The following is a 25560-nucleotide window of genomic DNA, read 5'->3' as shown; positions in this document are numbered from 1 at the left end:
AGAAAAAATAACATTGTTTCATTCTTGAACGAATACATAGCCAATTCTTGAAAGAATTGTCGACTTTTGTCTAAGTGTGCCTCTATGTAATCAAGCGATCTAGTATCCAACTTGATGCTCCATATCTGCCATAATTAATTTTGAATTAATTGAAGTTTACACCAAAGTCCATATCGACGAACTGCAGTTCTTGTTCTTTGGGTAGATTAACTTTCATGTTCTTCACAATATACTATATTTATACACAACCATAGAATATATAAGTTATCAATTAAACTCACACATGCATTATCAGTTATATAGAAAAAATATTGGGCATTGTAAACTCCACTATTTCCATAGACAACATCAATCTCATACATCAGTGACCAAGCCCGTCCCAGAGGGTGGGCGATAGGGACGACCGTCCAGGGCCCATATTTTAAAGGACCCAAATTTTTATGGAAATTGTTATATTTAGAAGATAGTACAAATAATTTTCTTTTAATTATTGATTTGTTATAAAAAACTTGATGATATTTCTGTATTTTAAGGGCCCATTTTTTTCCCTCGCTCTGAGCCCAAATATGTTTGGAACGGCCTTGTCAGTGACATATCCAAACGAGCACACACGTGTAAACACTTAATTTTCTATAGTTTAGTTGTAAATGGTAAAATGGTTTGATTAAAAGTTACTTGGAAGAAGGAGGAGATCTATCATTTTTTATTAACAACCAGAGCAATTATGATATGTAATAATTAGTAGGAGTTAGAGGTAACAAAAATTGACATGACACGAAACCCGACACAAACTAAACACGAAATAAACGGGTTTGGATAAGATATTTCAACTCATTTAAATAAACGGATTGACATTATACGACACGAAAATTACATTTAAATAAACGGATTGACATTATACGACACGAAAATTAAATGAGTAAGATGAGGGTTGAGAATTTCAACTCGAGTATGACTCGAAATGACCCGTTTATTTATATGCAAGTTTTTTGAAATTCTTTAAATAAACTAGAAAGATACAAAATCAAAACAATAAGTAAAAGAAAACCTTTGGATTGATTCGTTTTGTAATGTTGAAATGACTTAACCGTCTAGATCAAAACTTCATTTTCAGTTTTTCCATTCTCTCCCAAACTACACTGTCCATTTGACCACTTTTTCATCCTCATGATCTTGTCTTCCACCTCCGTATCTCTTACTCTTTCAATTTTGTCATATGAACTTGTTATGACTTCATCTATTCCGTTTTTAAACTATTAGTTTTTCATTTCCACCTATTCAACCCATACTCTTTCAAAATGCTCAATCTTTCAACCTTATATGACACGACATATTTCAAGGTATACCCCTAACACGAAACCCGACACGAACTCGACACAAAAATAAACGGGTTGACACAACACGACACGTTAATTAAACGATTCGGGTTAGGTTCAAGCACTTTCAACAGGTTTAGTGTTTCGACACGATAAGAACCCGACACAACACGATTTCCACCTCTAGTATGAGTCACAAACATCCAATAAAAAAAAACAAAAACTCTTTAAAGTCTTTAAGAATAGGCTAGTAATAAATTTCACAATTGTTTTAATAATATGATGTTTTTCTCTGTATACACATAAAACAGAAAACCAAACCATTGTTCACCAATTGATTCAAAAGCTATTGGCAAAGAAAGGATAATAATATGATGTTTTTCTCTGTATACACATAGAACAGAAAACCAAACCATTGTTCACTAATTTGTTTTTACCATTTTTTTTGATTTTCTTGAAGGGTGTTAGAGGTAAATAGGAAGATACAAAGCTATTGAAAAAGACGAGATACTAATATTTGTACAAAAACGTACAACAAGATACTCTTGTTCACCATTTTTTTTTACCATTTTTAGATTTTATTGAAGGCTAATGAGACACACAAGCAAATACATCAAAACTCAAAAGAAGGAAATAAAAAGGAGGCACATGCTTGATGTTTAGATAGTAGCGACATGAAGAACGGAAGAGACTGAGATGCTTTTTCGAATGGAACAATCAAATGATCGGAAAAACACACTTGGAATATCAACACTTGTAGATTTCAACGAGCGAACGATGAAAGATCCAAAAAAATCAAAGACGATTAATAGAAAATGAAGTTACGAATTGATCGAATTTGTGAGACTTTGAAGAAGAGGATGATGTTCAGGTGGCGCCGACATGAAGAAGAGAATGATGTTCAGGTGGCGTTGACATCTAATCCCCTTCTCTTTTTTATCTATGTTTTTCTCCACTTGGTTAATTGAAAAAGATGCTAACATGAAACGAGTCGAGGATTCGCTAGAGCCCTAGATATGAAAGGGAGAAGACTGAAATAGTCAATAGTCAATCAACAATGTAATTATGTTTCCATAAATCTAGTTGTTTAATTTGGAATTATATTCTATAATATAGGGAAATGACTAAAAACCTTTTATTAATTAAATTTAAATAAAAAAAGATTACATATTGATCGGACATGAATCAATTTCACAATGTCACAGTATATATTTGTTTACATATGATCCTAACTCTCTCTCTCTTTCTCTCTCTCTCTCTCTCTCTATATATATATATATATATATATATATATATATATATATACACTCTCTCTCTCTCTTCAGTGATCATATTTCAAAAAAGAAAGTTTGAAACTCATCTAACTATTATAAATACATCTTAATAACATTTCAAAAGCACACCTCTTCTTCCATTTAACTCTTTAAATTTCATTCTCGTTTTTTCTATTAAAACGGATTTTAGGACAGTTGAAATATGCATATAATGGTCCAACCAAGAAGAAGTGAAGTTGGCAAAAACATGCATTGATATTCTCAAAAATAACCAGATAAATCAACATATATTGTCATATTTTTTTCGAGCAGTCCTGAATCATTTTAAATAGCAACTTCGAGTTCAGATTGTTCAATGCATCAAATTGCTTCCAAATGGAAAGATATTTTTAGGAAAAAAATTTATAGAGTTATTAAATGTTATTTTCACTCAAAAGATAAATACCCGAAAGCCTGGAGTTTCCGATTCTTTTAAACATAATAAAAAATGAGTATCGCAAACACCATGACATAAAAGATTTTTGTTACAAGTCCATAAGAAATATTTTAAGAATAACCCTTATTTTTTTTGATTTGGTATTACAGTTGGATTTAATTTACTTTTTGTAGTATTTTAAGTATTTCTTTTCATTATAATTTTTGTATTAAGATTTAATTTATGTTTTATGGTAGTGTTTTTTAGTTAAATGTTATTTTTTACTTTTATTTTAAATAGTAAAATCTTAGTTTATAAAATATGGATTTACATGTATCGAATGTTGGATGAAAAAAATGATACAAATGATATGACAAATGCCTAATAATATTCTTAAAAACTAAGAAATAAAACATTAAAACTAGTATACTCGTGGTTCCAATCAATTCCAAACTTTTGGAATTGGCCTTGGTTAGATCGGTTTCGGTCCGGATTTTGCCGGTTCCTCACTATTACCTAATCTCGACGTTAGTGTCTTTTTGATGTTCACCCTAGAAGTAATTTGTATTTCTAGGGACTAAACTTTAATTTTCCATACTTGAGGTACATATTTAGAATATACCGTCATAATTTAGGGACTATAATGAGGTGGGAAATAGCTTTGACTTAAATAAATAGTAAAAAACTAATGTCCCTAGCTTGAAATTAGGGCTTTTTGTTGAATATCCCAGTATCACATCATCATCCCCATTTTCTCACTCTCACTCTCACTATCACCTTAATCGCTGAAAATGGTGGAGCTGCTCTCTCCGTGACCTGGTAATCTCTCTCTCTCTCTCTCTCTCTCTCTCACACACACACACACACGAATGGTGCAGGCAGACATGAGTTCGATTTCACTCTGACTTGATTTGAATTGTTTACAAGCTTCCCTCTTTTGATAATTTTATAAGTTTAGTAATTTTGGGATTTTGGATCTTGGGATCCCGAATGTAGCTCAAAACTTTTACAAGTTTTATAATTTAACTCTCTTATTTGACGATGCAGAAAAGGGCTACCTCGTAGTTCTCAACTGGAAGTGCGACACTGCGAGCAGAAACTAGGTATTTTCCAAATTATCTACCTCCTTTGTTTTCACTCGATTTTAATTTCCACTTTTGTGATCTTGTAAGCTTTTAAATTAAATGTGTAAGATTTGAATGTTGCTGAAGTTATAGCTGATTTCAGTATTCGAATTGCTCAATTTACTCATGAACAGTTTTTGTATGATTTTATTCATAGAATCTATATATGATTAGCAGGGGCTTCCAGTTCCGAGTTGATGCTACAATGGCAGAATACGAGAGCAGCCACCATAACTACACCATACCAAAAGAAACGGCCTTACAAGCTCTAAACACCATAATCCAGCTTCACTTCGAGAAAACCCTAGAAAAGAAACGAGCTGTAGACCTACAAAAAAAGGAGCTATGGAAGCTTTTCCAGTTCTTCTTCCTGTTCTTAGCTCTTGTATTTACAGCTCAGGTTCAGTCCACTCGGCTCCAATGCCGCCATTGTTGGGTACCCATTGGTCTGCTCTCTCTCTCCCACCTCATCTTCTATGTGTCAGTGGCTCAGACACTGAGGTGCATCAATGGGTTCAAGTATCAGAGGAGGTGCCATAAGTTGACACTTGGATTAGCCACTGAGCGACTCAGGCAGATTAGGATGAGGATGAGCAGCAGCAGCAGTGTGGTGGCCGGAGGTGGTGAAGATGTTTTGAGGGATGATTATGAGATTCATTATCAAGAGCCACCGGATACTTATTTTGGTAAGTTTAAGAGGAATTGGGCTTTGCATTTTGGGTTTTTGATCTTGATTTATATTTTTATGGTGTCTTCTTCTGTTGTTCTTTTATGTTTCTAGGATTTGTAGTAAAACAATGAATGGAGGATTGAGATTTAGTTTAATCAATGTGATATCTTTTTATCCTGATTGTTGGTAACTAATGGATTACTATATCATTTTTAATATGTATTGCTTAAAGGAAGGCTTAATAAAATGACTTTCACTAAAAAAAAATTGTAAGTTTGAGTTTTATTTTGGGCAATGCTCAGAAAAATTCAACATTTTAAAAAAACCATTATGTTATTTCTGTGTCTTTAAAACAATTATTATTGTTATCATCATTTTTTGGTTAAATTAGTGTTTCGCAACCGGACATGTAATGAAAAAAAAATTACATGCATTATTAACATAAATTATAAAGCTTATGTGGAATGGCAATTGGAAATTCTGGAAATGTGTATATCAATACAATAACAATTTTCTGGAATAATTAATTTAATCAAAATCAAAAAAGATAATGAATGTATGTACGAAAATAGCATAATGAGTTTTTTAAAGTATTAAGTGATAATTAGTTGGGTTCTTTTCAGTATTGCCTTTTATTTTTGGATAATATATCTAGAACGCTTTTAAAGTTGGTCAAAAGTTTCAACAGTCATTGAACCAAAAAGAATGTTAAAAAGGATCTACCCAACTTTCCAATCGCAATCCGTGTCATGTAGCCAAAATGGCGACAATGACAAAAATATTCTTTGACTTCAACTTAAGTTGCTGTCTAGCATAAATCTTTTTACATCACTTTATAGTTGGAAAAAAATATTTAAACGTTAGTTACGTAAGTTATTGAAAATTAAATATATTAAAAAAAAACAGATTTCGTTGTATTTGATTTCTTCTATAAAGAAAACCTTTGAAATGACAATGGAACTACAAATCAGAAGTTCGTTGATTAAAAATTCAATCACAAACACTACCGAGTGAGTCTATTTTTAAAGAAATATGTTTACTGAGTGATACAACAATAACTCTTTAAGTTTTTCATTTTTTCTGATTTGGGTAACTAATTATTTTTCTTACTAATTATGTCACAAAACTTAAATGTTGCATGTTATTCAGATCACGATCTATCTAGCAAGTCCCGTCGTGGACATATGTTGATTTAAGGTGTAGTTTAAGAGTAGACTAGATTGTCGTTTCAAAAAAAAATCTAGCAAAAATAAAAACAAAAACTGCTACTCAAATTAGCAATAAAACGATGGTTGATATCTAACATACATATACGATGAGTGTTGGGTGAAGAATAACACATAATAACTATTTTCACATGAAAATGTCACAATGCATGTGACAACATTACACGCCAAACATTCTGTCGAATCAAAAGGATAACAAATTCCCAAATCAATTCTTAATTTCAATAAATTAAATCCCAAGAATCATAGACAATCAATCTTACAACTGTTTCCACTATGAGAGCAATAGATCTTACTAAATGGTATACAAAAATGAATAACTTCCAAATTCTTTTACCAGACTTTTCGTAATCATATAAATTAACTTACACGTTCTTGCTATATCAACACGGAGTTAGGGAAAATACTTTTAACTACATAATATAATAATAATAATAATAATAATAATAATAATAATAACAATAACCCTAATCTGATTAATTTTATAGCTTAAGATGTTCATATCCCATAAATAAAAAAATTAAATTTAAAAAAGCTCGCGAAAGGAACTTAACCTTCTGGTGTTTCCATATATATATACTCAGCTCCAAATATCGCCTGCCTATTCACTTCCACTACTGTATCGCCCATCTGTCAATGTTACAAATTGTTAGAATTAATAGACTTAATGGGTTAAACCAAAAAAATAAAAATTAAATTAAATTGATCTTACTTCCAGAATGATTTTTTCCTTCCATGGCTTCTCGTTTCTCTTGACAAGTTACACAAAGAAAAGGGCCATCCCATGGTCTTGAATTGCGTGTGTTACATGATCCCCCCGCGTGTATTGAAATACCCTCACCAGGTTTCATTTCCACTTGACAAACCGCACATGTGAACAGTTTGAACATGTTACAAAGCGGGTATTTTGTATCAAACCTGAAATCGGAAAAAAAGTAAAAACAATATACTATTAGATATGTAAGGAATGGAATTGAATTGTTGATTCCATTCCGATGATAATGCAACGGAGTAACAGACCTTTCGGAAAGCATAGCGGATCCTTCCTCTACGAGCTCCTCCACTACATCTGGCTCCAGATATTCTTCACCAATATGAGATGTTGACTCGGTGCTTTTTCTCTTAAAAATAGCTTTCACTTTAAATACTCCTTTTGTCATCTTCTTGTGTTGGGGCATGGGGGGCGGATTCGTCTTTTCCGCTGGTAGAATGTCAACCACCACGCACGTTGTATCATCACGTAATCCTTTCGGTTGTACAGCTTCCTATATATATAAAAAAAGAGAATATAAAACTAGATGTTTACAGAAACATGAATGTTGACTAAAAGTAAAAAGACGATTATGCCCTTACTTTAACAACTTGACCGGCGGCTGCATCTGGCGGCATTCCACGACAGCATTCTAGAGCTGCTTCCGCTGATAAAGCATCCCATACACCATCACTTGCAATGATTAGCCTTCCACCAGCAGATGACAGCTGCATGTTTAAATCATGTCATATTCTAATTGATTACAAGAAGAAGGGTATTTACGTCTTTTTTGCATGGTAGTGAAGTGAAATGAAATTTACTTACCTTGACTTGCTTAACGTAAGGAACAGGAACTATAAACTCTCCAACATCTAAATCTCCAATAGATCTTGAAAGACACAAGCCACCAGGCCAACATCTCAAAGGACCAATCTGCCATGATAATTGACATAAACAGAAACAGTAAAAACTCAATTTAATACAGACATTTATATATATAAGATATAAAGGGTATTCTATACGATAACATAAAAGGAAATAAAGTTATAAATGACTGAAAAAAACAAGATGAAAAGATTCATACCTGCGTACCACCACCTGTATTTAGCCTACCAACCTCACCACCACTTGCAGTGACACGTTCTGTCCTGCAAAATTAGAAAGAAAACATAAAAATCATAATATTGTGTTCAAACTTAAAATTTCAAACTTCAAAAAGTAAGTTAACATTAACAGATTAACTTACTCTTCTTCATTGTCCTCAAATCTGTGATCTGCTGATAGATAATATAGGCTCCCATCTGCAGATTCAAGTATACAGCGGGAATCACCAACTGATGCTACAGTAACAATGAATCCTTCAATAATTACAAAGGTCACAGTTGTTCCTGACAGTTGACCTGCAATCGTTCATCACCATATTTAAGCACCATTCCACATATGAACAGTGTTCAGATTCAGATGGAATTGAAAAAGAAAGATGTGAACACCTTTTTCTTGGAAATCTTTATCTGTTTTTATAAACCCGGCTACCAAAGCCCTAGGCAATGCTGCAATCCATTCTTCCCGGTTAAGGTCTGCTGGAATAGCACTTAAGACATTGTTTAAAAGATTCTCCTTGGTATAAATAGCTGCTGCAGCCCCATTATGGCCATCAAGTATCTGCAAATACAAGTTTTGTAAGATCACCATCACAATAGTCACTCACTGATAACATATCTCTAAAACCATCACTTGCTTCAAAATCCTTCTTAATTCAGACGAAATCACCAAATTGGGAGATTGTAGAGAATTACAGAAAATAAGCTTAGAGAGAGATAACGTACCCCAAAAACGGAATACGTAGTAACACCATCTCCCAATACGCGTTGGCATTCGCTCTTGATGAGTGTAAAATCTTCCCCTTTTTTGGATTGGTTGGCTTGACCACTAACAATTTCCGGCCTCTCGATCTTTTCATTTGCCAATTCACGCTTCAGCAACACCGATAACGGGACCGTTTGATGCTCACCTTTATGGGAGGACATTTCCTCGGTCCCTTCGAAAATCCAGATTTATAGAGAAAATATGAATATATTCTTCAACTCTGCGCCCTAGCAATAATATTTCAAGCCTAAAGCCTTCCACCTGCTCCTATTCGATGATCAGATTCTCAACAAAATCCTACAATACCAAAAGATCCATTATGAAACAAACCACTAGATTAAGCATCAGATTCAATTTCAACGAAGTGTTTACATCGTAATTTCAAACTTTCAATAAATCAAACACGGAGAAGATGTGGATTGGTGTATCAGAGCCTGATTAACGAGCAATGTAGATGATCAAAGAGGAAGAACAACAAAGCTTTTGAAATGTATTTCAAAGATTTAACGGGAAAAAAAATAAAACAAATTACATACAGAAATTCGTTGTAGATGACGAAACTCTCCAATGGCGGGTGCGATTGAATGTTGCCGACAAAAAAACGAGAAAATTGAAAGAAAACAATAATTAGAAAGCGATTAGATTCGTAGCAAAAATTCCGCGAGAGGGAGAGAGAGAAGGAAGGATGCAAATGGATTTGTGTTCGTCTGTTGATTATTTGGTTTATTTGTTATTGCATTTTGGGCGTTGATGTTATTTTCTCATCATGTGCGAATGCACCGTTTTCGGTTCGAAAAGCCGGCTTGGAGATGAGCTGAGCTGTGACTGACTGCGTCGTGAGTTGTTTTTATGTCTTTATTTCTTCTTTGTTTTTTTTTTTTTTTTCAATGATTTGGATAATCCTAGTGGATATTGGATTCTTTAGACATTCTTTTTCTTATTTTGTTAAGTAATTTGGATAATTGATGTATAAAATATCTGTAAGGAAATGACAATTCATGTAGGAAAAAAAAAAACAAATGATCGGAAATTTTGTAAAAAATTATAATTTTATGTGAAAGTATAATTTTCTTGATTTCTTGGTTAAATTGATTTTATTTTTTTTTAATTATGTCAAAAGAAAATTATTCCTATATTGTTCATTAGATTAACTTATTTCTTTATTCGGTCTATTAAGTAATTAAGAAACAAAAATATAATATGCATATTACTTTATATATCTATAAATGTATTTGGTTTGATCATACAACCTTATATACGACTTTTATTGCATGCACCTAAGACTATGAACCGAAAGATTTTTTTCCGAATTCACCATCCAAAAATCCTTCAATGTTCCTCTTCTAAGGAATAGGGTTCATAATTCAATCTTAGTTTAACATATACAAGATAGCATTCTAGATGGAGAGACAGGTTATTTTTGTCGCTGAACCTTTTTCTAGTATTTTATTTTAATATTTATATATATATTTTTTAATTTATTATTAGTCACTGAACTCGTCTTTTTATTTGTTTTAGCCATCATAACTGGTGAAAACTCATAACCTGATGAGGTGACCAAGTTTTTCCATGTTGGCATTACATGTCAGCATCCCCTTATATAAATTGATGATGAGGTGGTTAATTTTATTCATTTTAGCCAACAACACTTACGTACCCGGATTTGGGGTCACAGTGTTGCTTCGATTCCCACTACCAATACTCTAATTGGAGATTTCAAACTCATAAATTGAAAGTTTACGCACGAGTTCGACGCTCTAACGTTTGATTCTCACTTCTGTTCAAAGAGAAAGATGGATTTTAGGTTAAACACATCCCTAAAACGACATCATTCGTAGTTAAGTCAACAAACACGTCATAAAAACCAAGTTATTTCCGATTACGATGCTAAAATGATTAAAAGAGACAAGTTTATCGACTAATAATAGCTTAAACAAAATATAAAGATATAATGAATAAAACAAAACATTAAAAAAAAATCAATAATGAAAAATTGCTATTACCCTGTAATACCAGTATAATGATTTATATTGCCAACATAGAAAAAAGTAAGTAACAATATCACGAGATTATGGGTTATCATCAGTTAGGATGATTAAAATAAACAAAAAATCAAATTAAATAACTAATGATAACTTGAATAAAATATAATAAAGAAAACGAAAAAAAAAAGTTTAATACTATACCTTTCTGTACTCCTTTTGTTTTGAGTTTGACATATTATGACATTCATTCTCCATATTTGGGTAAAAGAATTACCGAAAGGGTGGGTCCTTCACGAATGCGTATTCTCGTGACCTTTGTGACCAACAGTTCGGAGATTTGGTCAAAACCACATGGAGTGTAGTGCACAGTATCCTTTTTAACATGTTCGTATTTTCATATTAATAATTATATATAGTTTTGTATTATTATAGTATATAGTTAGCCAAAACAATGTATCATTATAATATTTCTTTTTTGAGTTTTTTGTTAAAAGAGTTGTATTTTTCTCAAATAAGATTTAGTCTTTTATGAAATATTGTAAAAAAGATGATGACATTGTCATATTGATTTATACATAAAAGTATCTTAGTTTATCATTGTTTATAGTATTTAAATTATTTGATTAATATTCAAAGTTTCAAACATGTCTTTAAATTACATGCATCATAAATCGTATCAATTTCAATGGAAATGAAACCGCTATACGTGGACCCATATGCAATAATATAAAAATAATTGGGGATTAAGTGGATGTTTCTATTTTTATAGGACACCAGCTGTAAGTTATGATAAAACGAGAACAAATTGCAAATTGACAAATTCTTCCTGATAGCACGGAGAAACATATGGAAATTATATGGTACTATAAATGTTGATGTTTGCCCATCTTCTTTACGTAAAATACATATTCAGTCCCTCGGTTCTTTGTGTATTATATGCAATGTATTTGTTTATGACAACCAGCTTAGTTTTAATTTGTTAACATGGTCACGAAAGTTATTAATAAAAAATAAAAAAAAAATAAAATAAAATAAAAAAAAAAACCTTAAACTTTACAAAAGTTTCATTTGAGGTGATGTGGACTTAAATGGATTGTCGTTCTTTGCATCAAACTAGAACAAAAAATGACAACTAACTTTATCTATATTATTATAAACGGTTGTTTCTACAAAGTTCAAGTTTATTAAACTTTAGTGAAGAAACTAGAGACTAAGACAAAGTTTGATTTTTTTTTTTACATATCACCTAAAAGTTGAAGTTTATGATATTCAAACTAAAATTTGAAGTTAATCAAATAAAGAGGAGTTGATAGGCTTTGACTTTATTCATCAGCTAATTTTAAATATTTTTCCCCATGTATTCTTACCTAATTTTGTAATATATATGTTGGTTACAATATGCATTATGCTACTCATTAATAGAGTTCTTTTAATAGACCATGTCCATTGAACATAGATGAATACCTAAAGAAATGAACTTGTAATTAATAGAGAATTGACATCAAACAGATGCATGAATAGAGTTCTTTTAATCCACTTCCACAAAATGTCAATAGATAGTTTATAATCAGTTAACATTGATCTCTAATCGAATAATATTTCAAAGTATGGTATCTAATAATTTGTGGGTAAGGTTTTAGTTGGTTTTGGTTAGAGGGACTAAACTGTTAATTTATAAATGTATAAGGAGAAAGACTTCAAGTGGCCAAATAAGCAAAGGGTGTAAAAGTAATTATTAGAATATTATGATTTACGACTGGGGCAGCGGCGGAAAGCCCAATTATTCGCCGTTTTTATTTGTTGGATTTGTGTCGCATTCATTGCCGTCAATTCAGAGTTAGACTTCACTTCGCCACCCTGTTACTTGGTATACGTTACATTATAAAAATTAAAAATAATAAAAAAAAAGTTTTGATTTTTTACTAAGTGTTAGTGGCAAAATATAAATACCCAACTCCTTCTTAATAAATAAAGGTTTTTTTTGCCACATGTTATCTTCTCCTTCATTTGTACACATGATATTTTCTAGATTTTTTGAATTTTCTATTTTCCACTTGTCATTTTATTGTAATTTTTATTTTATTAAATTAAAATTTCACATTTAATATGTAAGGTAATATATATGTAAGGTATTTATTAGAAATAATTTATATATATAATGTATTCAACGTATTAAAGTCTCATTAATTTAATAATTTAAATTTTTTCTTATTTTTTTCTTATAAATTCAAACTTCTCAAATTATTAAAATTTCATATTTAATTTTTTTTAAATAAATCCATATAATACATAGGTTTCACACCTAGTTTATAATAAACTTTCATTTAGAATAATTCAATGATATGTACCAAGTTTATGCATCAAATTAAGTTTATGCATAATATTAACATTTAAATATTCTAAAAATGTAGAGAAAAAAAATCTTTTCCATTTAGTGGGGTCCATTTAGTTTACAAAAAGTTATAAAACCCTTTTTGTTTTGACACAACTGATCCTTTTGGTTTCATTTTCTTTTGACCTTTGTCTTTAAGTTAATGGAAGAAAGTGAAAATTGATTGAGTAGGTTTTCCAAGGTGGACAAGGACTTGGACAGGGTTCATTCACTTCACCCAATTAGCTGGATCCATCTGTTTCTTTCTTTAATACACATACAACCCCACTCACCATATTTTCAACCCTCAATTTGCAACCATTTTTCAAACTTTCCAAACTTGAATACCCCAACATACAAAAATAGAAATACAACTGGGTATGGCATAATTGTAATTTCATACTTCATAAATTACATCTTTAGCTAAAAGGCATTAACCCTTTGTTAGTCCTAAACTCTACATAAAAGAAACCAACCAGCACTCGATCAAATAATATCTCCAAAAATGTGCTGAATTTCATCCTACAAAGTAAATGGGAAAATGAGATATAAAAAGTAGATTAGTGGACTAACATGTTTAGTTTTAGATTTACAATCTCTTGAATTACTTTATTAAAAAAACGAATCTATATTCTAAGGGGAAAAAAAGTTACCCTTTTTGAAGTTATTTATGTAACATAATGAACAACCTGTAAGGATGGCTCTCTATGTACCAACACACATGGAAATACATGTGCAATTATGACATATGATTTATGGCTTTTGATTTGTCATAAAATATAACCATTTTTTTTTTTTACTATTTCGATAAATAACCTTCTTATTCCAATAGGTCCACTTCATATTATAGCGAAAATCATAAACTTTTTATCAAACATTTTCTTTAAAGTTTTTTCTCTTTGAATTTTCGAAAAACCATTTTCACGACACTGCAAAAATGAAGCGTTAGATTGAAAAATCAATCAGAAAGACTTGAGAATTACCTAAATTAATTTGTTCAATCTGTGCATAAACTTAAGCCTCCAAATTTTCACCCTCTTCATCATAATCTTTGCACCTTATAATATACACCTAGAATGGTATACATTTGTAAAAATGGCAATTGAACATATCAACATAGAATAATAATGAGTAATAATCAAACCTTAAAGACAGTAGGTTGAATTCGATGGAAAACAAGTGCATCTCCATCTACCAGTTGATGATGAATGGAGAAACCCCTCCATCCACCACTAAGGCCTCCTTTGTGAGCCAAATACACAGTTGGAAACTCTTCACCTTCTTCATCTATCAATGTCACAGTGCAATCTGTCCTTGGTAGGCTTTTCCTGCAGAAATGAGTTGGAAGACCCTGTTTTATTAAACACATCAGTCACATTAATTACTATCACATGAGTATTTTTTATATATGCAACAAAAGAAAGAAAAAACAAATAAGAAGAACTAACCAGCCAAAATCCACCAGTTGTATGTGATTGAAGCATGGGTTTAACAAATGAAGGATGACCACCTTCAAGTTTAGCTTCAAGTTCTTCGGCTTTGTTTATTGCATAGTCCCTAGCTTCATCAGATGCGTACACACGATTCCCCAAGTCCCTTCGTGAATAGCTATACCTTCTTCCACTACACAATTTTTATGCAAAAGAGAAAACTCAATGGGTAATCATGATTCATGGAATAACTTTTAGGATAAATTACTAAAAGCTTACCTTCTTGGTAACTCAACTCGCTCATAAACCACCTACAACAGAAAGAAAACGTCCAAAAGGATCAATAACTTTTTGGGTCCTGATCTTTTTCCAAATTTGTATGCAATACCACAAAAAGATCCCTAAAAATGGATTAAGCAAAACAATGGAGCTAAGAGGGAGAAGAAACAAGAGAAACATACGATTTCCTTGTAAACAGGGGCAGGAAGATGCGCAACACGACTTGACCTTCTGACCTCCACCATTTCTGTCCCAATGACACGAGGTTTTGTGCGCTTCATCTTTCATTGTTACACAGAAAACCAAGTTTAGATCGCAATAAAAATCCAATATCGAGACACAATGCACAAATTTGGGCTCATTAAGCTTCATCTTACTATTGTTACAGACAAGGAAAACTAGGTTTGGCTCAAAATTAAGAAAACTTAATCGGTGCAACATTTTACACCTTTCATTGTGTTAAGTAGGGATAACAGGTTACTTTTACAATTGGTTCGTGAAACCCTAAGCTAAACCAATTACATAAACATATTTCATTATAGCTTGGGAAATTCGAATCAAACACGTGTCTCAATAGGTCTAGGATTTTGTGATGGAAAATGTGAGAGTGTGTGTTGATGTAAACTGGTTCTCAGACAAAAATAACAGAATGAGAGAGACAGAGAGTAGGAAGAAACCGGAGAAGGTGTAGGGGAGTGAGCGGTTTTTAGAGCTTGAGTGAGCTGAGGAAGATGAAGCTCTTCCATCCGTTTCTTGTTCTCCTCCAACCTTTGCTTACGCAAATCCTCATAGTTTTTCTTTGAGACCACCATGTTTTTTTCTGTTTCACCTTCTTCTTGGCTGAATGTTAGAGAGAGGGAGAGAGATATGATGGTGATGGTTATGGTGGTGATAGAATCGGCGAAGGTAATGAAGAAAATTTGACTAGGGTTTCCTCAGAGTCGACCGTTAGAATTCATTCCAACAATTTGAAAAGGAATGTGGGCGGGTTTATGGACAGGGTTTAATTAATGGCTGGTAAATAAATCGCTGCACGATTTTATAATTGGGATGTATTTACTTTTTCAAGAGATGCAAAATGAATATGTCTAGCAGTTAATTTTAAGTTATATAATGATCTATCATCTATCACCAAGTTAAACATTATAAATTAATTAATTTTGTTACAATCCAAAGAAAAAAGTAACAATGGAATCGTACATCAACTCTCTTTTATACTTCACCTTCCCAAAAACCATCACATTCCGATATTACACATTGTCTCCATGACCAATTTTCTAAACAACTCTCTTTTATACTTCACCTTCCCAAAAACCATCACATTCCGATATTACACATTGTCTCCATGACCAATTTTCTAAATTAGCCACGACATAACCATTAATCCACTGAAATAAAAGATCGACCGAATCAAACGAAGGCACAAATTGATCAACCCAAATTGCAAACTTCTCCTAAATAGCTCGAGCTAGAAAAAATTTCAAGAACAAATGCTCAGTATCAAGATTACATCTAATCGGCAACTGTTAAGAATAAATCTTCCAATAAAAAGATTAACTTTTATTGGGATAAACTTATTCCACCTAATAGCAACACCACCAGAGAGAGAAGAGAAAAAAGATCTAAACAATATCTAAACAAGATCTAACACCCTTCACCAATAAATGATCCTCTAAACTGACTCCCATAAGTCCATCCTATTCGGAATTTGCATTGAATCCAACATCTCCATCGGTTACTGAAACTCCACCGCCAAAGCCCCACCAACAATCGGTTTCCTCCAAGCAATCTCCTAATTATTATTTGTCCAATAATCACTAACATAAGCATCACCATTTAGCAACAACGCAAACAATCTGGGAAACCGAGCACTCAAAACTCATCGCCAACCCACACATCCTTCTAGAATCTCGTGCATGTACCATTACCAACTTGTCTTCTAATAACATCAAAAGGAATCAAACCATTGTTGTGCAAATCCCACACCACTTTAACAATAGCCGACCAAAAACTTGGGTTCGATTTACCTAAGGATGGCTACGAAAAACCAGAATCAATTTTGTAACAACTCTTGATCAACCGAACCAACAGAAGCTTTATTAAACGTAAAACAAAGCTCCTCCACTTATAAAACAAAGCTTGATTAACCGCAACCAAACTCCCAACCGACAACCTACCATTATATCTAGAGCTAGGAATAACATTCCACTTAACCCAATGCAAATCTGATCTCTGTCCTCCGCATCCCAAAAGAATCTAGAACGAAGACTTTCTAACTTGTGACACAATGCAACAAATGTCTTGAAGATTGACAAGTAATAAATTCCAAGGCTTCCAAGCATAGACTTAACCAACATCAGTCTCCCACCAATGGAAAACATCCTTGTTTTCCAAAGAGAAAGCTTTTGACGAAATATCTCTAAGCACTCCCAAGCATTCCCAAGCCGTCTGACGACACTTACCAGAAGTCACACCAATCCATAACGTACTAACTTATGAAAATTAATTTGCAAACCATAAGCCATGAAAAACATTTTGAGAATACGGATCGGTCTTCACACATTATCAATGTCCCACTCTCCCATAAATATGACATCATCCGCATAGAAAAAATGAGAAAGCTACACTTGATGATAGCCATTACTCACACCTTTAAAAAGCGAATTACGAATGGCATCCTTCATGCACACATCCAACCCTTCCATAGCAATAATAAACAATAAATTCAATAAAGGATCACTTTGTCTCAAACCCCTACACATTTGAAACTCATATGTAGGATTTCCATTTGACAAAATGGACGATCTAGAAGAGCTTAGACAGCCTCAGATCCAACTATGCTACTTGAAACCAAAACCTATAACATCAAACATATGATCTAGGTGGTCCCAGGCAACCGAATATTTTAATAATAAAATAGCATATTCTTTAAAATTATCAATAAACTTTATCAATCTATCCTAATAAATAAGAAAGATTTTACCACATGTCCTCTTCTTATTTATTTTGATACTTGTCATTTTCTAGATTTTTTAAATTATTTAATATCCACTTGTCATTTTTATAGAATTTTTCATTTTTAATCAAATTCTACCTATTAAATGACATCTCATATTAATTAATTTATTAGTATATTAATTAATATACATAATAACTTTCTATTTGTGAATTCTTCTTTCTATTAATATATTAATTAATGTATAATTATATTAATATAGATAATACATTCCATTTGTGAATTCATATTAAATTACATAAATGGTCTATGTGATTTACCAAAAGTCACAAACTCAGTTGTTACTTATTTTATTATGAACATGGTCATTATGATTACCAAAACTTGCATGAATTGTCTTTTTTTTGCTCAAACTTTTTACTTTTGGACCTTTTAATAAACCCGTGTAATACACGGCTCACACACCTAGTGTGTAATATAGCTAATCATTAAAATTTAAATATACAAATATCTACTAATAATATAGGTTTAAGGTTGTCACATTTATAATATCTTTATTTTTGCATTAAAATTAAAATCTACAAATATCTACTAATAATATAGGTTTAAGGTCGTGGCATTTATAGAAAGAGATTTTACGGCCTTTTGATTTTTTTGGAAAATATCAAAATCATTACAAATATATTAATTATTATAAATAAATCATATAAAATACAAGGTATATAATAGTTTGGGAATTAATTGATGAGTAGATAATATTATTATACTTAGGGGTGTAAACGAGCCAAGTCGAGCCGAATACTACCAAGCTCGAAGCTCGGCTCGACTAAAATACTCGAGCTCGAAACTCGGCTCGAACTCGACTCGAGCCTTGATTTTAAGCTTGAGTCCGGGCTCGTGAAATACTTGACAGTCTCGAGCTCAGCTCGGCTTGGCTCGACTAATATTTTTTAAAAAATCAAAATCACTAAATTGAGTAAGAAATATTAAACATTCCACATACAAATATCCAAAATACAAAAAAAAAAAAAAAAAAAAAACCCACTCTTAATCACCTAATATCAATATAACATCAACCATATATGTCATAAATGAATAATTATAAAGAAATGACATATTAGCTATAAATGAACAATTATAAAGAAATGGCGTATATGTAAATTACATTAAGCTCGACTAAGCTCGCGAGCCTTACAAGCTGAGTATTCTAGTATTTGAGTTCGGCTCGATAAGGTACTCGAGTAGCTCGAGCTCGAGCTCGGCTCGATTAAGGTCGAGTCGATTTCAAGTATTTTCCAAGTCGGTCTTGAGTTTCTCAGGAGTTGGCTTGTCTCACTTACACCCCTAATTATACTATTGAAAAGGGGTTTTGGTGTTCGAGACGGTGGTCCGCTGCTATATGTAGCAACCACTATTGACTCACACTAAATTGTCGGTGCGTTTGAAGTCCGGTTGGAAAGAATTTGGCCTTCATTTTTGTGATATAGTGGCCCATTGGAAAAGGCCTTAACTCTTGTGCACAATATTATAGTAAATTACACCATTAGTCCCTCGTGCGCATGCCAGAAAGCGTGTTTAGTCCCTATTTTCAAAAATTAACTCGAACCGTCCCTCGTATCGTTAAAAGGTGCACGTTACGTCCCTCGCAGACGTAAAATGACTATCTTGCCCTTTTCTTTTTCTTTTTCATTTATTTTTTAATTGTTTATAACTTATCTATTATTTTTTTATAATCATTATTTTTAGAAAAGGAAACATCCCTTAAAAAGGAGTTCAAACCCTTTTGGCCATCAACCACCTCGAACTGCAGTCACTTCCGGCTACCATCCACCTCCGGCCACCCTTGACCTCCGACCACCATCCACCGCCACCGGTAACCACCGCTTCTCTCTCTCTCTCTCTCTCTCTCTCTCTCTCTCTCTTATCCCATCCTTAAACTCCGACACCTACCCTCCCCGTTCATTATTGCCATTCACAACCACCAACATCCATCATAATCGACCATCAGGACCATCACCTACCCTACCATATCTACTAATCTTCAACTGATCAGACTTGTAACCCAAAAGAAAGAAAAAAAAAAGAAATTTGAAGAGGAATCTATGATTGAGAGATATAGGGTCGAAGGTTGGGGGACATAAAACCATACTCCTATGATCAATTAAGAGGAGGTGCAGGTGAAACCTACACTGTTCATCGCCTTCTCCACCTTACACCTGAAATCATCCAACCACCACGCTTACATCGACATCGACTTCAAATGTGGAGCTTGCTGGTCTCTATATCACAGTCACGATGGAGGCAGAGATCGATCTCTATAAATATGTCGAAATGCATAGAGCTTTATGACATCTATCGAAACCCTAGCCGACGCCGATGGCAGGGTACATGTGACGAAGCCCTAGCTGAGGGATATCGGAGATCGAAGACTGAATCACAGATGGAGGCATCGATTTTAGACGATTCAAAACCACTTATGTCGGAAAAGATGGTGGCTGGAGTGTGATGTGTGTAAAACGGCGGTGCATTCCATGAATGTGGTTGGAGTGTAAAACGACGGTGGTATCCACTGACGGTGGCTTAAAGGGCATTAGGGTTTTTGAAGAGTTTGGAGAAGAGAGACAATAAAGGGAAGGTACGGTGGGTGGAGAGATGTGATTGGGTATGAAGTGGGACCACATGTTTTTTTTTCTTTCTTAATTAATAATAATGATAATAACATAAAATTAATTGGAAAATATAAACATAAAGGGCATTATGGTCATTTCAGATATGGAAAGGACTAATATTGCAACAAAAATGTGTACAAGGGACGAAGCGTGCAAGTTTTAGACAAATGAGGGACGATCCAAGTTAATTTTTGAAAATAGGGACTAAACGCGCTTTTCAGCACCTGCACGAGCGACGATTGGTGTAATTTACCCTATAGTTGTCTTAATAATTGAAATTTCCATAAGTAAGAGCATCTATAATAAGATTTTTTTGAGACATTTTAAATAGTTTGTTCAGTTCAAAAACTCATGAAATGAAATTTAAAGAAACCATTGTTGAAGCTTTTCCAAACCTAAAGTTTTTCAAACAGCTTATTAATTAACAATCTCTTGGAAGATTTTTCAACAATTTGATGGGTCCTATAGCTATTCTACAAATTAGACAAGGGTCCTATAAAAAAGCAATTCGAAAAAACTGTTATTTTGGAGACAAGTTAAACTTTTTCATTTTAAGCTTTTTTAATGAAAAAACTCCAACAAAAAACTCTCCTATTATGGATGCTTTAAGATCACTTAGTTCTCTTAATCATTGGATTTCCCTGAACCAAGATGAATTAGCAACAATATTAAACTTTTCACACGCTTTACTTCGAAAGTCAAGCTCATAACAATACACCAAATCAAAATCATTTTTTTTAACAAAAAAAAAGTGTAATATTTAGGATCTTGTTAACGTGTATTTGTTAGTATTTAATATCACCTAAGTCCTTCAACCAAGGAAGAACCTCTTCTAGACCTTCTTTCAAACTTCTCGGCTTGTACCCAAGTTCTCTCTTCGCCTTCTCACACGAATAAGCCCACTCATGACTCAAAACACGCACAGTCTGTTCAATATTAAACCAACAATCATTATATTGTAAGCAAAAAAAGAAACATGATATGACATGACAAGCTGTATTACATTTGATTTGACTAAGACCAATGTCAATCAGACAAAAGTTGCATTTTTCCATCCCATCCAAAAGATGGGACCAGAGACTTGTTCTCAGTCACTCGTCTATGGAAAAGACATAAATGTCCATCTCATCCTCGTCATAGAAAATAGTGTGTAACAAATTTGTAAATAATGTAAACGGAAATGTAAATACCGGGGGGCTGATGAGTGGAAGTTTTCCGGTGATTTTACAGAACACCACGGATACCCAACCATAAAGATTGATGAGGAACAATGGAATGTTGAAAAAAGGTCTTTTTGTGTTGGTTATAGTTGCAGCAATATCAAAAACATGCATGAATGATGCATTTTCTCCTGTAAGAAGGTATCTTTCACCTGGTTTGCCTTTGTCTAAAGCCAAAATATGGCCATCTACCACATCATCTACATGACTAAAAGAGAACTTATCACTTCCATGACCTATATACCCAGGTAGTCGTCCATTAAATCGTTCTACAATCTGTTAATCATAACAACAAACAGAAACTACTGTTATAGAATTATTATAGTAACTAGCCTATAAAATTAGTAAAATTATCATGTTATGAAATTACCAATCGGGCCACCACATTCCCAGCAGTGACTTTCCCAGGTCCATATATAACTCCAGGATAAACAGCCACAATAGGTACCCCTTCATTTGCAGCTTCTAGAGCAATCTTATCAGCTACAGCCTTTGATTTCTCGTATTCAGTACAGAAAAACTTGGCTGAATGCATCTATAAAGAATGGATTCAACTCAAGTAAGGTTATGTTATGTTACTTTATCCATGAACTAATTACCACTAAAACAAGTACCAGATCATATATTCTTCATGCATCACTGATTATGGATTTGAGTTATATTTGGTAAAATGAAAGTCTTGTGTTTTGAAAGTGGATGTGTATTAATGGTATTGTGCTAATAGCAATTAAAGGTATTGATCAGAGAAAAGCTCCATCAGCTTCAAAAAGCTTTAAATTTAAGTTCCATAAGCATAATTGGTTAAAAAACGAACAAATTTGCACCTTTTTGATCGTTTTCCCCTTTTTAACTCTTCGTTTGTCCACAAATCAAAGGATAGGAAGGACAATTAAAGTAAAGCAGACAGACATTAAGTTATAGAAAGATATTACAACAGAAAATTGAACAAATTAGAAAACTAGAAACGCCGATTGTCAATTGTAAAGTGATAGGTTGAATTCACAGCGGAAAATTCTCACTTAATCGCAGAACAATTCACAGGATATGATTATAAAACGAAATTAGCAGAAGTAGTTACTTGACTTTCATCGGCAGTATATCCGTCGGTTGACCCTAGCGCGAAAAATGATGAGGTATAAATGATCTTCTCTATCACATCCGTTTCCTTATACGCGCGAATTACGTTCTTCAACCCTCCAACATTGACCTAGTCATTGTAATCAGACTAAATCAAAACAATCCAAATTTTTTTATTTTTCTGATCAAATTTAATTTCAGAATCAAGTCTATTGAACTTACAGAGACAAATTTGGAAGGATCTGGAAGCCATGGTTCCACTAGAGCAGCGGCGTGGAAAACCACCTGGCAGCCGGAGCAAGCTGCGAGAAGTGACGAATAGTCCGTAACGTCACCATAGGCAAGTTCTAGAGGTACGCCGTCGGAAAGAGTAGGAAGGGAGGACAGATCACTGGTGCGACGGACGAACGCCCGAACGGAGTGGCCATGACGGAGGAGCGCATGGCAGAGTCTTCCACCTAAGTAACCTGAAGCACCTGTCACCAACACTTTCATACTTCACCGTCGTCGGCTCGGCGAATAAATGTTCCAACATGTCAAAAAGGGGATATTTGAATGTGAAACAAGTCAAAAATAAAAAATTGATAATCATAAAATTGAGCCAATTGTAATATTCTATACTACTTTGTTTTTGGTCAATTAAATATCTTTCTATTTTTTTTGTCGTTACATATCATCCTATTCAATAAAGCAATAAAGGTCTAATATTTAATACTCATTTAATGAAATTTAATAATATTTTAGGATACTAATATAATACATGTTATCACTTAAATTGATCGAAGTAAAATATAAAAGGATATTTAATTTCTATTGTTTTTGACATTTTTCTTTTAATTTTTTTTATTTGATAAAAAAAATATACTACTTCGTTTTGGCATGTTTTTAAGTTTTTGTTATTAGAGAAAGAAATGATATATTTATGGGAATATGACTTGTTAAGGTAATTAACTTTTCGGAATGTTCATATCTGGGTAACTATCTTTTTTTTGTACACATCTAAGTAACAAACTTGTTGGAAGTGTTCATATATGACCATTATAACCTGCTATAGCAGGTTAAATCCTAGATGTGAACGCTTTCAACAAGTTCGTTACCTAGATATGTATAAAAAAAATAGTTACCCAAATATAAACAAAACGAAAAGTAAAAATTAAATTACACGAATGGTCCCTGTGGTTTGGGAGAATTTGTGTGTTTGGTCCCTAACTTTTTTCTTTTTAACTTGGATGGTCCATATTGTTTATTTTTGTTGCGCGTTTGGTCACTATATTTCTTAAAAAGACTATTATGCCCTTATTAATTTAATTTTTAATTAATTTTCTTATTTATGTATTTATTTTTTACATATTTTAAAAATTAATAGACCCCACATATTTGTATCTCTCCTCGGATGAACCCTACTGTTTATTTTTTAATTAATTTATTTTTTTAACTCGGATGGTTCGTACTGTATATTTTGTTACGGTTTTGGTCTCTGTCTTACCTAGAAAGACTATTTTGCCCTTATTAATTTATTTTTTAATTAATTTTCTTATTTATGTATTTATTTTTTATATATTTAAAAAAATTAATATACCCCACATATGTGTATTTCCTCACCGTAAACTTGAAACCAGATTTGAGAACTTTAAATTGAGTCTTACCGGTCACCATCCCATCTCTCATCGTCCCCAACTTCTATTTCTTTTCCATCTTTAGTAATATCGACGTCTTCACCATCCTTCGTTTTTTGGTACTTCAACTCTGGTGAAGCAGCACCATAACCTACTGTTTCTTCATCTTTAGTAGGTTGTGGTGTTGATTCGACGGAGTTAAATGACCGAAAAAAGAAGGGATGATGAAGACGTTAATATCACTAAAGATGGAAAATAAATAGAAGTTGAGAAGGAAGAAAGATGGGATGGTGAGGAGATACAGATATGTGGGGTCTATTAAATTTACTTAAATATAGAAAGCATAAGTACATAAACAACAAAATTAATTAATAAGGGCACAATAGTCTTTTTAGGTAAGACAGAGACCAAGATCGTAACAAAATTAAACAGTAGAGACCATCCGAGTTAAAAAGATAAATAAATTAATTAAAAAATAAACAGTAGGGATCATCCGAGGAGAGATACAAATATGCGGGGTCTATTAAAATTTTAAATATGTAAAAAATAAATACATAAATAAGAAAATTAATTAAAAATAAATTAATAAGGGCACAATAGTATTTTTACGAAAGACAGATACCAAACGTGCAACAAAAGTAAACAATAGGGACTATCCAAGTTAAAAAAAATAAGTTAGGGACAAAAAAACACAAATTCTCCCAAACCACAAGGACCATTCGTGTAATTTAATTTTTACTTTTCGTTTTGTTTATATTTGGGTAACTATTTTTTTTGTCCACATCTAGGTAACGAACTTGTTGAAAGCGTTCACATCTAGGATTTAACCTGCTATAGCAGGTCATAATGATCATATGTGAACACTTCCAACAAGTTTGTTACCTATATGTATACAAAAAGAAGATAGTTACTCAGATGTGAACATACCGAAAAGTTAATTACCTTAATAAGTCATATTCCCTATATTTATCTTGAGATTTTGGATTTATTCTTTGGATTTAGATATGTTGTTGAAATTTTGAAATTTGCTTTTTATAGCTTGAAATCTAAAATTCGGAATTTGAATACAAAAAGATATATTTGTGTCATAATTGTATTTCTGACATGACATAAAGCTTGTAAGTTGTGAGAAACAAATAGATAAAATCTGAAATGCAATTTTTCAAACGTTGTGCTCATTTGGATAATTACGAATAGATCATTTTCCTATAGTTTTCATGACCATGTAGTTGTTTTGGTCATGAGCGGAGGCGCGGAGCGCAGGAGCCATCTATGAGCAGCCAGGGTAGGCTTAGGTCATCCTTAAATTCTCAAA

At 32.8% G+C, this 25560-nt stretch overlaps 4 protein-coding genes across 5 annotated transcripts; 1 reads left to right on the top strand and 3 right to left on the bottom strand.

The window, feature by feature from the left end:
• Positions 1-3690: 3690 nt before the first annotated feature.
• On the top strand, positions 3691-4979 carry LOC145078750 (uncharacterized). Of its 2 annotated transcripts, none has more exons than XM_079023070.1 (3): positions 3691-3824; positions 4053-4108; positions 4307-4979. In XM_079023070.1, the coding sequence occupies exon 3, from the start codon at positions 4335-4337 to the stop codon at positions 4908-4910; it is 576 nt and encodes a 191-aa protein (XP_078879196.1). In that variant the 5' UTR covers positions 3691-3824; positions 4053-4108; positions 4307-4334; the 3' UTR covers positions 4911-4979. The 2 variants fall into 2 exon arrangements, with proteins under 2 accessions (XP_078879196.1, XP_078879197.1); XM_079023071.1 differs by having other exon boundaries at positions 4304-4979.
• A 1246-nt stretch (positions 4980-6225) lies between these two features.
• Positions 6226-9448, bottom strand: LOC145078734 (putative protein phosphatase 2C 12). The gene is made up of 10 exons (XM_079023069.1): positions 9179-9448; positions 8603-8939; positions 8267-8438; positions 8023-8176; positions 7861-7924; positions 7602-7709; positions 7379-7504; positions 7046-7290; positions 6738-6943; positions 6226-6655 (listed from the first exon to the last, which is right to left on the bottom strand). Exons 2-10 carry the CDS (start codon positions 8801-8803, stop codon positions 6627-6629), a joined length of 1305 nt encoding a protein of 434 aa, XP_078879195.1. The 5' UTR covers positions 8804-8939; positions 9179-9448; the 3' UTR covers positions 6226-6626.
• A 3861-nt stretch (positions 9449-13309) lies between these two features.
• On the bottom strand, positions 13310-15684 carry LOC145078718 (B3 domain-containing protein Os06g0194400-like). Its single transcript, XM_079023068.1, has 7 exons — positions 15385-15684; positions 14890-14988; positions 14708-14739; positions 14447-14621; positions 14143-14349; positions 13982-14069; positions 13310-13520 (listed from the first exon to the last, which is right to left on the bottom strand). The coding sequence occupies exons 1-6, from the start codon at positions 15517-15519 to the stop codon at positions 14013-14015; spliced, it is 705 nt and encodes a 234-aa protein (XP_078879194.1). The 5' UTR covers positions 15520-15684; the 3' UTR covers positions 13310-13520; positions 13982-14012.
• A 5304-nt stretch (positions 15685-20988) lies between these two features.
• Positions 20989-23169, bottom strand: LOC145078702 (uncharacterized). Its single transcript, XM_079023067.1, has 5 exons — positions 22852-23169; positions 22631-22759; positions 21923-22087; positions 21523-21828; positions 20989-21258 (listed from the first exon to the last, which is right to left on the bottom strand). Exons 1-5 carry the CDS (start codon positions 23122-23124, stop codon positions 21118-21120), a joined length of 1014 nt encoding a protein of 337 aa, XP_078879193.1. The 5' UTR covers positions 23125-23169; the 3' UTR covers positions 20989-21117.
• Positions 23170-25560: the final 2391 nt, after the last annotated feature.

The sequence above is a fragment of the Lactuca serriola genome, chromosome 1, assembly GCF_051521515.1.
Source record: "Lactuca serriola cultivar US96UC23 chromosome 1, Lser_US96UC23_V15, whole genome shotgun sequence".
NCBI classification, from domain to species: Eukaryota; Viridiplantae; Streptophyta; class Magnoliopsida; order Asterales; family Asteraceae; genus Lactuca; species Lactuca serriola.
The sequence above is the reverse complement of the archived record's forward strand: the minus strand, read 5'-3'. Positions and strand labels throughout refer to the sequence as shown.